The 12,838-nt window shown below is 48.3% G+C and overlaps 1 protein-coding gene across 1 annotated transcript; it reads left to right on the top strand.

Annotated features, from left to right (window-relative positions):
* The first annotated feature begins 2,089 nt into the window (after positions 1 to 2,089).
* Positions 2,090 to 11,974, top strand: TRIM41 (tripartite motif containing 41). Its single transcript, XM_007954260.1, has 6 exons — positions 2,090 to 2,905; positions 7,702 to 7,797; positions 9,833 to 10,063; positions 10,617 to 10,639; positions 10,831 to 10,958; positions 11,373 to 11,974. The coding sequence occupies exons 1-6, from the start codon at positions 2,090 to 2,092 to the stop codon at positions 11,972 to 11,974; spliced, it is 1,896 nt and encodes a 631-aa protein (XP_007952451.1).
* The last annotated feature ends 864 nt before the right edge of the window (positions 11,975 to 12,838 follow it).

Raw genomic sequence — 12,838 nt, 5'->3', positions numbered from 1 at the left:
TCATTGGGAATTTGGCACATACATCACCCACCCATTGCCAGAACTCCACTGGGATTCATAGCAACGCCGAAGGACAAAGTAGAACTGGCCCATAAGGTTCACAAGGGAAGGAGCCCTGTTGGAGCAGTAGCTAAAGCGCTCTACTAATAACTCAAAGGTTAGCAGTTGGAACCCCCCAGCCACTCTGTGGGAGAAAGATGTGGCAGCCTGCTCCCACAAAGGTTTACAACCTTGGAAACTAAAGGGCAGGTCTACTGCAGGTTTGTTTTTTTTTTTTTAAGCCTTTACGGTAACGAACTGCATCTTTCCGTTGCAGAGGTGACCACCAAGACACCAGTGCTCCTTGAATATACATACTTGACTTTTAAGGGTTTGTTTTTTCCCCTGTAATTAAACAAGGCATTTAATCAAAAGCATCAAAAACTATTACTATCGCACAAGAAACCCATTTGACTCTGGGTACCACCAAGGGATCTTTACTACTACAGTTCCACAGCCTGGACAGAATTGCCTCAAGTAAAATCAATACCACAGACCCAATCCGTAGTCCTGTTCCTACACTGGGGCTCCATGAAGATAGAGCTACAGGCGTTCCGGGCTCAGGGCATGTGTGATGCACACCTCAGAAGTATTCCTTGAATTAATCGATGGCATTTACAAAGTTTTACTTTTGTTAAGGTAATACATTGTTATTTCAAAATTCAAAGGATACATAAAGATACATAAAGAAAAGCGTCTGTCCTACTCATGACCCTCAGTCACTCCGTTGTCTTCCCAGAGGAGCTCTGTTACTAATATCTTTAGAGGTGTCGATGAAAATGATCAGAGTTAACAGGTAGCTAACCCATCGCCCCTACTAGCACTATTCTAGTCGGTTTACATGGCATTTAACACTAATTCTCGCAAACCTCTTTGAGGTAGGTACTATTATCCTCATTTTGCATGAGGAAACTGAGCACAGGAATATAATATCAAGCACATCTTTCTAACATTTTTTTTTTTACAGATGGCAGCATACTCTACACATTTTGAAGTGTCTTGCTTTTATCACGTAAGAACAAGTTTTAAATATGGATTCGAATTTTACAGATAGTGTTTCATTGTGTAGATGTCGGTTTAATGATTTGTTACCATTTGTTTACCGCTGAGTTCAGGAAAGTTCATCTACACTAGGCTACAGTGCCCAAACAGCAGTTTCTAAAATGGGCGTGGAAGATACCAACTATAGGTGGCGGAAGTGTCTCCGGCCCCACCTCCATCAGAATTCTCCAGGCCCCGCCCCAGCATCCATCACCGAAAAACAGTCCTCAAACAACAAAGTCTTCCGCCTAAAATGGCCCAAGCGCAGCAAGGCCCTCGTCGAAGTCCCTCCCCTCCGCTTCCGGCACCGGCTGTGGGTAGCTCCAGCTGCAGTCATTCGTGTCTTGTTGGTAGGGGAGCGCCCAGTCGAGGCGGTCATAGCAGACGGTCACCAAGTGCTCCCACCCTTCTCCGAAGTTTCTCTTCAGTGGCGGGGGCAGCGGAAGGGCGTGCCCTTTGCTCCATCGGCTTTCCCCACTACCCGCATCACAGAGACGTAGGCTTCCTACGTCCTAGCTCTCCCACCCTATTCCCGAGTGCCTGCTAGAGCGTCTCATCGCCGTTTCCTGTCGTCCGTGGGCCGGGGAAGGAAGAAGAGGGGCGTAGCACTACCGCTGAGGGAACTCAAGAGCCCGTGTGGCGCTCAGAAGCCGGAAGTGTTGTGTGGGAGACAGGAAGTAAGGGGGCGGGACCAGGAAGTGAGGAGGGGCGGGGGTTTATGAGGAGGCCAAGGAAGCGTTGGGGTAGATTTGCACTCAGGGCCACCTGAGGGCCTTGGCGATAGCGTTCAGCTCTTTCCCTTGCCCTCGCAGAGACGCGGTTGTAGTCTGGGATTAGGGAACTCTGTGTGGAGGGGTGGGTTGTCGCGAGAACATTTGGCAGCGCTTGAGGCGAGGCGTGGGGACGCAGGGCTGGGGGTGGGGTCGGGTCGCCAGGGCATCTGAGAGGGAAGACCCCCGCCCCCTCCCAGCCCCCACCGTACATTTAAACTGGCTGACTGGACGCTAAGATGGCTGCCGTTGCCATGACACCCAACCCTGTGCAGACCCTTCAGGAGGAGGCGGTGTGCGCCATCTGCCTCGATTACTTCACGGACCCCGTGTCCATCGGCTGTGGGCACAACTTCTGCCGAGTGTGTGTAACCCAGTTGTGGGGCGGAGAGGATGAGGAGGACAGAGACGAGTTAGACCGGGAGGAGGAGGAGGAGGAGGAGGACGGCGAGGAGGAGGAAGTGGAGGCTGTAGGGGCTGGCGGGGGGTGGGACACCCCTATGCGGGACGAAGACTATGAGGGAGACTTGGAGGAGGAGGTCGAGGAGGAAGAGGAGGGTGTGTTCTGGACAAATGGCATGGGCGGGTCTAACTGGGACAACATGGACTACGTGTGGGAGGAGGAGGATGAGGAGGAAGACCTGGACTACTACCTGGGGGACATGGAGGAGGACCTGAGGGGGGAGGATGAGGAGGACGAAGAGGAGGTGCTGGAGGAAGACGAGGAAGAGGAGCTAGATCCGGTTACCCCACTGCCTCCGCCTCCTGCCCCTCGGAGGTGCTTCACTTGCCCCCAGTGCCGAAAGAGCTTTCCCCGGAGGAGCTTTCGTCCCAACTTGCAGCTGGCCAACATGGTCCAAGTGATTCGGCAGATGCACCCAGCTCCTGGTCGCGGGATCCGTGGGAACGAACAGGGCATCTGCCCCAAACACCAAGAAGCCCTGAAACTCTTCTGTGAAGTGGACGAAGAGGCCATCTGTGTAGTGTGCCGAGAATCCAGGAGCCACAAACAGCACAGTGTGGTGCCATTGGAGGAGGTGGTGCAGGAGTACAAGGTGAGAGAAGTAAAGAGAGAAGATAGGAGTTTAGTGGGGGTGGAGAGGAAATAAGGGGAGCTGGGAAATGGAAGCATCTTCCCCTAAAGAACCTCATGTACTGGTGAGATGATTCTCCTTATCTAAGCGTTTACTGACACCAAAGTAGGGGAGAGTGAGAAGGATCCTGTACACAGATAAAGGAGATACAGCAAAGAAGACCAGGGAAGACTGGCTTCCTCAAAGGATATAAGACAAAGCTGGTGATGCCAGATTTACTGGGCTGCATCTCCTGGGCAGCAGAGCACTGCTGTTTCACCTTTCCACTGTCGGTAAATGTAAGAGTGTAGGTAACAGGTCCCTAGTGCTTTACCTCTATTCTCCTTTTCTTCTGGGTAAAACTTAAGTCTACCTTTGACTGATACTTCAAGAGATGGGGATAACTTGAGCTCTGAAGCACCAGTGTAGAAATGACTAGTGTCAAACCCAAATGCCCAACACTCCTGACTGTTTGTTCCCCACCACTCGATGCTTTGGCTTGGTTCTCCTGAGAACTTTTGTTGTTGGATCTGCATCAGTCTGATGTACTAACCAGAATTTCTTACCTTAACAATTCAGAAATAAAGAGAGAGGCTTCTTAAGTCAGCTGACCTGGGTCTGCCATTTATTTGCTGTCAAATTATTTGCTGTAAAATCTCTCAATTTTTTGAACTTTAATTTCTCCAGAATTGTTGTTGTTAGGTGTCATTGAGTCAGGATTAATAATTGATATTTATTAAGCATTTACTTTGTATACCAAGGCAGTGTACTAAGCATTTTTCCTACACTGTCTCATTTAAAACTTAAAAAACCCTGTGATTTTGGTATGTTTTCATTCCCATCTTATAGATTGGGAAACAGAGGCAGTTAACTATAAGTAATATATATAGGACCACACAGCTAAATGGACTAAGTTATGACTCCCCGGCCCCCCCACCCATTAACAACTGTCACTACCATTTGGATGTCTCATTAATTTGACATTTCTGACATGTGACCTCACTCTTTGGAGACTGATTCTGGTGTGGGTCATATCTTGCTCCCTACTTCTGATCCTGATTCTTTTTAGACTTAGGTGAAGGAGATTTGTCTGAATGACATCCAGCACAAGTAACACTACTTATCCAAGGCCTAGATGGGTTGAAAGCAGTAGGACCAGGAGGAGGAGAGTTTCTGTTTGGTGTTTATGGTGCCTTTTTGATTTATGACTTGTGTTTTCACACCTTCTGAGTCCTGTAGTTATGTCAAGTTAGGTATTGTTATTGCTACTTCAATTTTTAGAGTAACAAATCTAGAGCTTCTTGGCTCTGAGTACTATATAAGTAAGACCTACATCCCCTAATCACAAGTAACTGTTCCTTTCACACAGTGATTGTCAAACTTGGCTGACTGTCATAATTACTTCTCAGAAGTGCTGTGGGTCTTACCACTAGGGATTCTGAATCAGTGTGGGAGAGAATTTCTCAGGAGAGCCCAGTCCAGTTCAAGAATGACTGCATTGATAACATCACCTGACTTTTAGTCCTATATTCTTGGGGGACGTTATGAGCTTTTGTTCTTTTATATGCCTTCAGTTCCCGGTTAACCATACCCATCATGCAATGTACAGTCAGTCTGTTAACTGGAACCAGTAGTTCCTCCACTTTTTTTCTGCAGGACTTCTCTAAAAACCTGAAAACTGGATTTTACTTGCCTTGGTCACTTCTGTTGGATGCCAGCTACCTGAAAAGCCTGTACTAAGCCCTGAAGGGAGTCCCTGGGTGGCATAAACAGTTAAGCATTCAACTCTTAGCCTAAAAGTTGACGACTCAGAGCCACTTTGGGAGATAGGCCTGGCAGTTTGCTTCTGAAAGGTCACAGCCTTGTAAACCCTATGGAGCACAGTTCTTCTCTACATATGGTGTCACCATGACTCAGAATCGACAAATAAGTTTTTTTATAGCCTAATTTGAATAATTCCCTTTCTGACTTGTAGACTGTGTTACAGAGAGTACTCTGAAAAGAGTATTTTCAGATACGTAAAATGACTCTTTGACGTCATGTTTTTTAGAAATATTTCTTGATTGAATAGCTAATCACACACAAATGATTCTTAAATAAACCTGTAAAAAGTTAAAGATCCTTAAAAATTTCTTTTAAATAGTAATGTAGTTGGAGTTTTGGTTATGAATTTTTATTAGCAATTTAAGAAAAGTATGAAATGGTAGATTTATTGTTGCTGTTAGGTATTATCAAGTTGGTTCCAACTCACAGCCAATCTGTGTACAATAGAACAAAACATTCCCCAGTCCTGCACCATCCGCACAATCATTGCTATGCTTGAGCCCACTGTTGCAGCCATTGTGTCAGTCCATCATGTTGAAGGTCTTGCTGACCGTCTGCTTCACCAAGCATGATACTCTTCTCCAGGAACTGGTTCCTCCTGATAACATGACCAAAGTAGGATAGACGGTGTTGCCATCCTGGCTTCTAAGGAACATTCTGGCTATACTTCTTCCAAGACGGATTTATTCATTGTTCTGGCAGTCCATTATAGTCAGTATTTCTTTGCTAACATCGTAATTCAAATGCATCAACTCTTTGGTCTTCCTTATTCATTGTCCAGCTTTCACATGCATACAAGGCAATTGAAAACACCATGGCTTAGTCCTGGGTGCACCTCAGTCTTCAAAGTGATGTCTTCACTCCTTAACACCTTAAAGAAGTCTTTTGCAGCAGATTTGCCCAGTGCATTTGATTTCTTAACTGCTCTTTCCATGGGCATTGATTATGGACCCAAATGAAAATGAAATCCTTGATAACTTCAGATCTTTTCTCCACTTAATCATGATGTTGCTTATTGGTCCAGTTGTGAGGATTTTTGTTTTCTTGATGTTGAGGTGTAATCCATACTGAAATGGTAAATTTAAATGTTTAATAATAATATAATAATTATATTCGGAATGTAGTGGAGATCAGTGACAGTTGTAGACAAATGGAAAGTAATATCAAAGGGCAAAATTTTGCATAGTTTATGCTATTTTTATGTTACGGCTTGGCTGTAATCTTTTTATTACTGTTAATGTTTTCTGCAATCACTTAGCCTGTGTAACAACTGCTTTTAGTACTCAGGGTCAGTAACCTGCTCAACGGTCATCATCAGGGTGTCACTGGCTGGCTTAAGGGCTAGGTAGTCAATACTAGATAACACTGATCTTTTTCTATATATCAGACACTGCTAAGTGTATTCTTCATGAAGTAGATTCTGTTACTCCCATTTTAAGATGAGGAAAACTGAAGTGGGTTTGTCTCAGGTCACATAGTTGTGTTCAGGTCCAGATCTGACTGGGTCTAGGCTTAAGCTCTTAATTTCTACCCTGTATTACCCTTTACAAAAGGAGAGAGAAAGGCAGAAAAAGTAGAAGACATAAAGAAGGAAAAAGCCAGTAAGTAGAGCTTCTTTTACCCATTCTGGTCTCCCAAGCCCTTGAAAGAAAAAGACTTTGCTACAAATTATTGGAAAACAGAACTCACTTGTGTATTTGCTGTGAAATTTAAGCTGTTGGGAGGAGAGATTTTTGTTTTTCATTTAGTAGCTAGTTGAATGGGAAAGAGGACAGGCAGAAAGAGACATGTTGTTGTGTTGTGGAGTCAGACACAACTCATAGTGGCCCCTTCTTGGGTTTCCAAGGCAGTATCACTACAGAAGTAGATTGCCCAACCTTCCTTCCAAGGAGTGGCTGGTGGGTTTGAACTGCCAGCCTTCTGGTTAGCAGTCAAGTGCCTTAGGCACTACACTATCAGAGTTCCCAGAGAGAGGCATAACAATTCAAGTAAGTAAAGTGGGTCCCTGCTCCTCCAGGAGCCCATGGTGTTGTGAGGGTGGCACACCTATAAATGATTATGATATTGTAAAGGTTTTGTTCAGAGTTCCTTGAAATCAAAGATGGGGAGGATCTAAATCATGGCCAGGGAGCTAGGTCTTAAAGGAAAAATGACTTGGGCAAAGTAGAGAGGGGCAATCCCAGGCAGAGGGAACAGTGTTAATGGTATAGAATTGTACTCCGGAAAAGAGACACAGTTTAATGTGGCAACAAAACTATGAGTCTTTGTAAAATGGGTGGGTGTAGGAGGTGAGGCTAGAACTGTTGGGGCAAGGAGAGACTCATATTCTGCAGGTTGTTGTTGTTATGTGCCGTCGAGTCGGCCCGACTCATAGAGACCCCTCCTTGAGTTTCCGAGGCAGTATCACTATGGAAGTAGATTGCCCAACCTTCCTTCTGACTGAGTGGCTGGTGGGTTTGAACCACCAGCCTTCTGGTTAGCAGTCAGATGCCTTAGGCACTATGCTACCATTCTGCAGGTGGTGGAGAACAACTGAAGGATTTTTAGCATAGGCACAAAGTCATCAGGAAGCCATGAGGAGGATTGCCCTGGGGGAGCTGAGGGGGCAGAGGGCGGGTAACAAAAGGCAGGAATGTTCTTATGGAAGGACTCTCTGAGGTGGGATGGAAATCCAGATCCACCCCAACTCTATGGGGCTCTGTAATCATAAGGATCTCACCTTTAAAGAACACACACAGGGGCTTCTGTGCATAAGTACAAGGGGAGGGTCAAAAGCCTTTGTCATGACCTGAGAAAAGAAAGGGGAAGGGAGTGAGATGCTCATATTTTAACCTACGATGTGGATCAGGCTTTGAGCCCCATTGGACTGCAGGGAGGATGGGGGAGGTGGGCTCTGAAGGAGCAGGTGCCTCTCCCTGCCCAGGTCTCTCAACTTCTTTTTCCCATTCCCTCAGGCCAAACTGCAGGGCCACTTGGAACCACTGAGGAAGCACCTAGAGGCTGTGCAGAAGATGAAGGCCAAGGAGGAGAGGCGGGTGACCGAGCTGAAGGTGGGTCAGTGTTTTTGGCAGGGGCTGACTAGTTCCTTAGTGGGACAAAGAAGATGGGACTGCCCACTCTTATAGTAATAACTAGAGGGGACAGCTAAGGCCTAGAAGAAGGATAAACAACTTTCCAGGGTCTTGATAAGAGGAGGGCCCTAGAGAGCCAGGAGGCATATTTATAGATTCCAAAATGGAGTAAAAATTGAGGCCTGGCTTGGAGAGGTTGGGTGGCTGGCCCAAGGCTGCAGAGTAAGATTTCTACCTTAGATACTCAGCCCGAGAGCATGTGCTCCACACTACCATGCTATCTATGCTGCCCCTCACTTCAAGGGTAGCAAGGAAGACAGGAAAGCGGCCAAGGCAAACCTCACAGAGCAACCTTCAGAGAACTCCCAGGTCGAGGTGCTGGCAGTGGGCAGAGAGCCCTGAGAATGAGAGAGACATGGTCCAGGGAAGCTTGCAGCGTTGTCAGAGGGAGCCAAGGTATTTAGAGGAGAGGAGGAATTAGTGAATGTTAGCATTGCAGAGAACCTTCGTATCTTCTAGTTCAGTGTTTTTAGACATTTTCTTTTCCCCATAGTTACCCTCTCTACTACCTGTTTTTTGTAAGGTGGACACATTCTGCTGGAGTGGGCTAGCACTGTGAGCTGCTGAGACCAAGCTAGGACATGTCCCTCTGTCCCTCTCCCACCTTGCTCTCAATGCCTGCCTACCTGGCCAGTGGCTGGGCTTTGACACTTGCCAGGGCCCATGATGGTTGCCCTGTACTTGTTAGAGACTCTGCTGTTGGCCATTGCTAGGCCTTGAGCTAAGAAATCTGAGCCTAGGAGTTGAGAGGTCATCTTGACTTTGGCCAGCACCCAAGTTGAGACTTTTGGGCTTTCAGGAGGAGAGAAGGATCCAGAGAAAGGTATGTTGGGATCTGTCACTAGGGCAGAGAGTGAAACTCACTGGTGGTTATATGTGTGTCCTGTTGTCTCCTGCCCAGCCAGCACCTGCCTCTCTACTCTGGAATCTTACTCTTTGTCCCAAGAATATTACCAGCTAATGGTAACTTAGGAGCTCTGGTAGCATAGTGGCTAAAACAGCCTGCTAACCAGACTGCTGGCGGTTCAAACCCACCAGCCACTCCTCGGAAGGAAGGTTGGGCAATCCTACTTCCGTAGTGATACTGCCTCCTCGGAAACCCAAGGAGGGGTCACCATGAGTTGATGGCACATAACAACAACAACAATGGTAACTTGGCAAAAAGTGTTACTAACAGTTGGAATGGTGCATTCCAGACAAATGGTATGGGCTGGGCAGTGTTTTTTTTTTTTCTTGTTATGTAAATACCCACATAATGTCCTTGTATTTGCCTCTTGGCCCACAAAGCCTAAAATATTTACATTCTGTACCTTTACAGAAGAAGTTTGCTGACCCCTGATCTAGAGGGATTGGGTGACTCTTCCAAGGTCATTGCAAGTAGTGGTATAGTCAGAAGCCTAACTTCAGTGCCTTGATTCCTGAATTCTTTTATTTATTCAATTTAAAAAGCTTCTTATCAAGTGCATACTCTGGTACGCTGTGTCAGGGTCTGAGGACACTGGCAAACAAAGACATACCCACTTCTTGCTGGTGGAGAGCGTATAGTGTAGTGGGGAAGAAGGTGGTTAAAAGATACTTGAATATAAACATGAAATTTCAGATAGCGATATATGCCATGAAGGAATACAGTAATATTTAGTGAGGGTGATTCTGATTGAGATCTGGAGGGAGGCCTTCTTTCAGGGAATATTTAAAGCTTAGACTTGAAGGATGAGCCAGATTTAGGCAGGCAAGGTAGAGATTCCAGGCAGAGGTTGGTGAGTTTGAGACTGCTGTGCTGGGGCTTGGGAAGACAGGCGAGGAGGATGCCAGGGGCTTCTTTTCATTCCAAGATCTGTCTTTGGCCTCGGGTTTACAGGGCTCCCTTGCCTTGGATTGAAGGGCATTCATTGCAAAATCGAAGATTTATCTGTGTATTGAAGTGATACCCACCATCCCCTTTCTGTCATCCTAGAGCCAGATGAAGTCAGAGCTGGCAGCAGTGGCCTCAGAGTTTGGGCGGCTGACACGGTTTCTGGCAGAAGAGCAGGCAGGGCTGGAGCGGCGCCTCCGAGAAATGCATGAAGCCCAGCTGGGGCGTGCAGGAGCAGCGGCCTGCCGCCTCTCAGAGCAGGCTGCCCAGCTGAGCCGCCTGCTGGCAGAGGCCCAGGAGCGGAGCCAGCAGGGGGGCTTGCGGCTGCTCCAGGTAATCACTGTCCCCACCCCCACCTCATGCCCCTGGATTTGCCCTGGTCCTACTCCTAGGACCCAGTGCCTGTCTGCTCTATCAGGCAGTGCTTTCTAGACACTTGTCCAGAATTGCCTCTTTGCTCCTTGGGAGAGGAACCACAGTGGTTTAACCTGAACATCAAAATATTTTTTGAGGCTGGAGGCAGAGTTTATGTTCAGTGCTGTGTACGTGTGTATGTGAACAGTGTACACGTGAAAAGAAGATTCCATTTTGGTGGGGTTTAAATGAGTGTTAGGGAAACAATTTTTGACAGTGACATCCTGAAAAAGGTGACCAACTCGTATTTTGGAAATTCCAGTACTGCAGGATGAGATGGTATTTGAGGCACAGGATGGTTGAAATGCGTTCACAGTTATTGAGGTCCTTGCGGGTGCTTCTTTTCCCTCCCTGTTCAGTTCAGTTCTTTCTCTGGCTGGAGATTGGGAGAAAGAAGGAGCCATCCCTGTGCAGCTGACTCTCTTCTTTGTCTCTTTCTCCCTCTCCCTCTTTTTGTTTCTGTTATTCCCAGGACATCAAGGAGACTTTCAATAGGTGTGTTCCCACCCTTTACCCTTTGTGACCCAGTAGCATCTGGTTCCCCATCCCTCCCTGTCTTGGGTATCCCTCTCCTTTCCAAGGACCTGCGTTTCTGCCTCTTGGGCCCGCCTCTCCTTCCCTTCAGCTTCTGTTCTTTCCTCTGGGAATATTGTGGTCCCACCCCCTGCCCACTCCCCTTCCTCCAGGTGTGAAGAAGTACAGCTGCAGCCCCCAGAGGCCTGGTCCCCTGACCCATGCCAACCCCATAGCCATGACTTCCTGACAGATGCCATCGTGAGGAAAATGAGCCGGATGTTCTGTCAGGCTGCCCGAGGTAGGGAGGTCACCTATACAGCCTTCCTTGGCTGCCTTTTCACAGACCTGAGGTTGGAGTCTAAGGAAAGTTGGGGTCCAGGGAAAATGTAGGGTGCTGTGATGGAACAGGATACATACAGGTGGGCCATTCTGGGGCTTGAATGCTAGTAGCCTGTCTTATCCCAGGTATATTTTAGGGGTGTGGAGTAATGGGAAGAGCAGAGCCCAGATGGACGAGCTTTCAGGTGTCCTGGGAACAAGATGAGAATGGTGGAACTAGCAGGAACCTGAGGGCTCTCGGGAGTAGTAGAGAGCTGAGGAGAACTGCGTTGGAGGGTGGGGGCAGACAGCAGGAAAGGGAGAATTGTGGAGTTGGCTGCTGATGGGAAATAGCTGTTCCAGCCCTGGCATATTTGTCCTCCCCTCTCCCAAGTGGACCTGACGCTGGATCCTGACACGGCTCACCCTGCCCTGATGCTATCCCCTGACCGCCGAGGGGTCCGTCTGGCAGAGCGGCGGCAGGAGGTTGCTGACCACCCCAAGCGCTTCTCTGCTGACTGCTGTGTACTGGGGGCCCAGGGCTTCCGCTCTGGCCGGCACTACTGGGAGGTAGAGGTGGGCGGGCGGCGGGGCTGGGCGGTGGGCGCTGCCCGTGAATCGACCCATCACAAGGAGAAGGTGGGCTCTGGGGGGCCTTCTGTAGGTAGTGGGGATGCCAGCTCCTCACGCCATCACCATCGCCGCCGCCGACTCCACCTGCCCCAGCAGCCTCTTCTCCAGCGGGAAGTTTGGTGTGTGGGCACCAACGGCAAACGCTACCAGGCACAGAGCTCAACAGAGCAGACACTGCTGAGCCCAAGTGAGAAACCGCGGCGCTTTGGCGTGTACCTGGACTATGAGGCTGGGCGCCTGGGCTTCTACAACGCGGAGACTCTGGCCCATGTGCACACTTTCTCAGCAGCCTTTTTGGGCGAGCGTGTCTTCCCTTTCTTCCGGGTGCTTTCTAAGGGCACCCGCATCAAGCTCTGCCCTTGATTGGCCTGCCACTCGCAGGGGCCCCTCTGGTTGGCACTGGGGAGGCGGGTGGTGGTGGAAGGTGGCCCACAAGTTTGGGGGCTCAAAGGCTCCTTCCCAATGTTTATTATTGTGTTGCTTCCCGCTCCCTCCTTGATCCCAGGCCCCTGCTTCTCCCTCTAGGAGCCTAAAGAACCTTCCTGGCCTCCAGCTCGGCCTTCTTTCACCTATGTCTGTCCAACAGGTCTGCATGGGTCCCTGATAATGAGAACAGCTGCCTGGCTTTCCCTCCCTTCTGTCTGCCCAACCCAGCCCAGCCCTTGGGGTCTGAGTTTTAAGTTGGGAAATAGGGGAAGAGGGATTTCATTCCTTAACTTTCTTTCCCCCCACCCATATCAGTACTGAAGCTGGAGGGTTTGGGCAAGGCACCTAACATCCCCCATATTCCAATTCCATTTTCTGATGCAAATTTTTAGCTAAGGGATTTGGAAGCTGTTTTGGGGAGGCAGGCTGGGAAAAAGGGTAGAGCTGGGTAATTAAATGTCTACTCTCCTGGGGAATTGGGAGGGATTCTAAACTTTCCTTCCTTCCCCTATTTCTACCTCCATAGACCGGCCAGAATTTAGCTTCAATGAGAGATCTGGAGTGGTCGACATGATTGAACCTACATACCATTACACCATCCAATAAATTATTCACGCCCCCCCCCCCTTTTTTCCTCCAAATGATTTTGAGTTTTGTCCACATTGCTCTCCCTCTCTTTCCAGGATCTCCTATATAGATCCCCTTCCAAGTGGTTGACATTGGTAGCTGGGCATCATCTAGTTCTTCTGGTCTCATAGTCATATAGGCTGCAGATTGGATGGTGTACCAGTCACTAGGACT

The sequence above is a fragment of the Orycteropus afer genome, unplaced genomic scaffold (assembly GCF_000298275.1).
Source record: "Orycteropus afer afer isolate SDZICR_OR568_19922 unplaced genomic scaffold, OryAfe1.0 scaffold00455, whole genome shotgun sequence".
NCBI lineage: Eukaryota > Metazoa > Chordata > Mammalia > Tubulidentata > Orycteropodidae > Orycteropus > Orycteropus afer.
This window is presented reverse-complemented; position numbering and strand designations above follow the sequence as displayed.

Excerpts from the sequence above, each read along its gene's own strand:
- TRIM41 (XM_007954260.1), top strand. The coding sequence starts at position 2,090 with ATGGCTGCCGTTGCCATGACACCCAACCCTGTGCAGACCCTTCAGGAG. Across the intron at positions 2,906-7,701 it reads AGGTGGTGCAGGAGTACAAG|GCCAAACTGCAGGGCCACTT; the intron begins GTGAGAGAAGTA and ends CCATTCCCTCAG. Across the intron at positions 10,959-11,372 it reads GTTCTGTCAGGCTGCCCGAG|TGGACCTGACGCTGGATCCT; the intron begins GTAGGGAGGTCA and ends CCCTCTCCCAAG.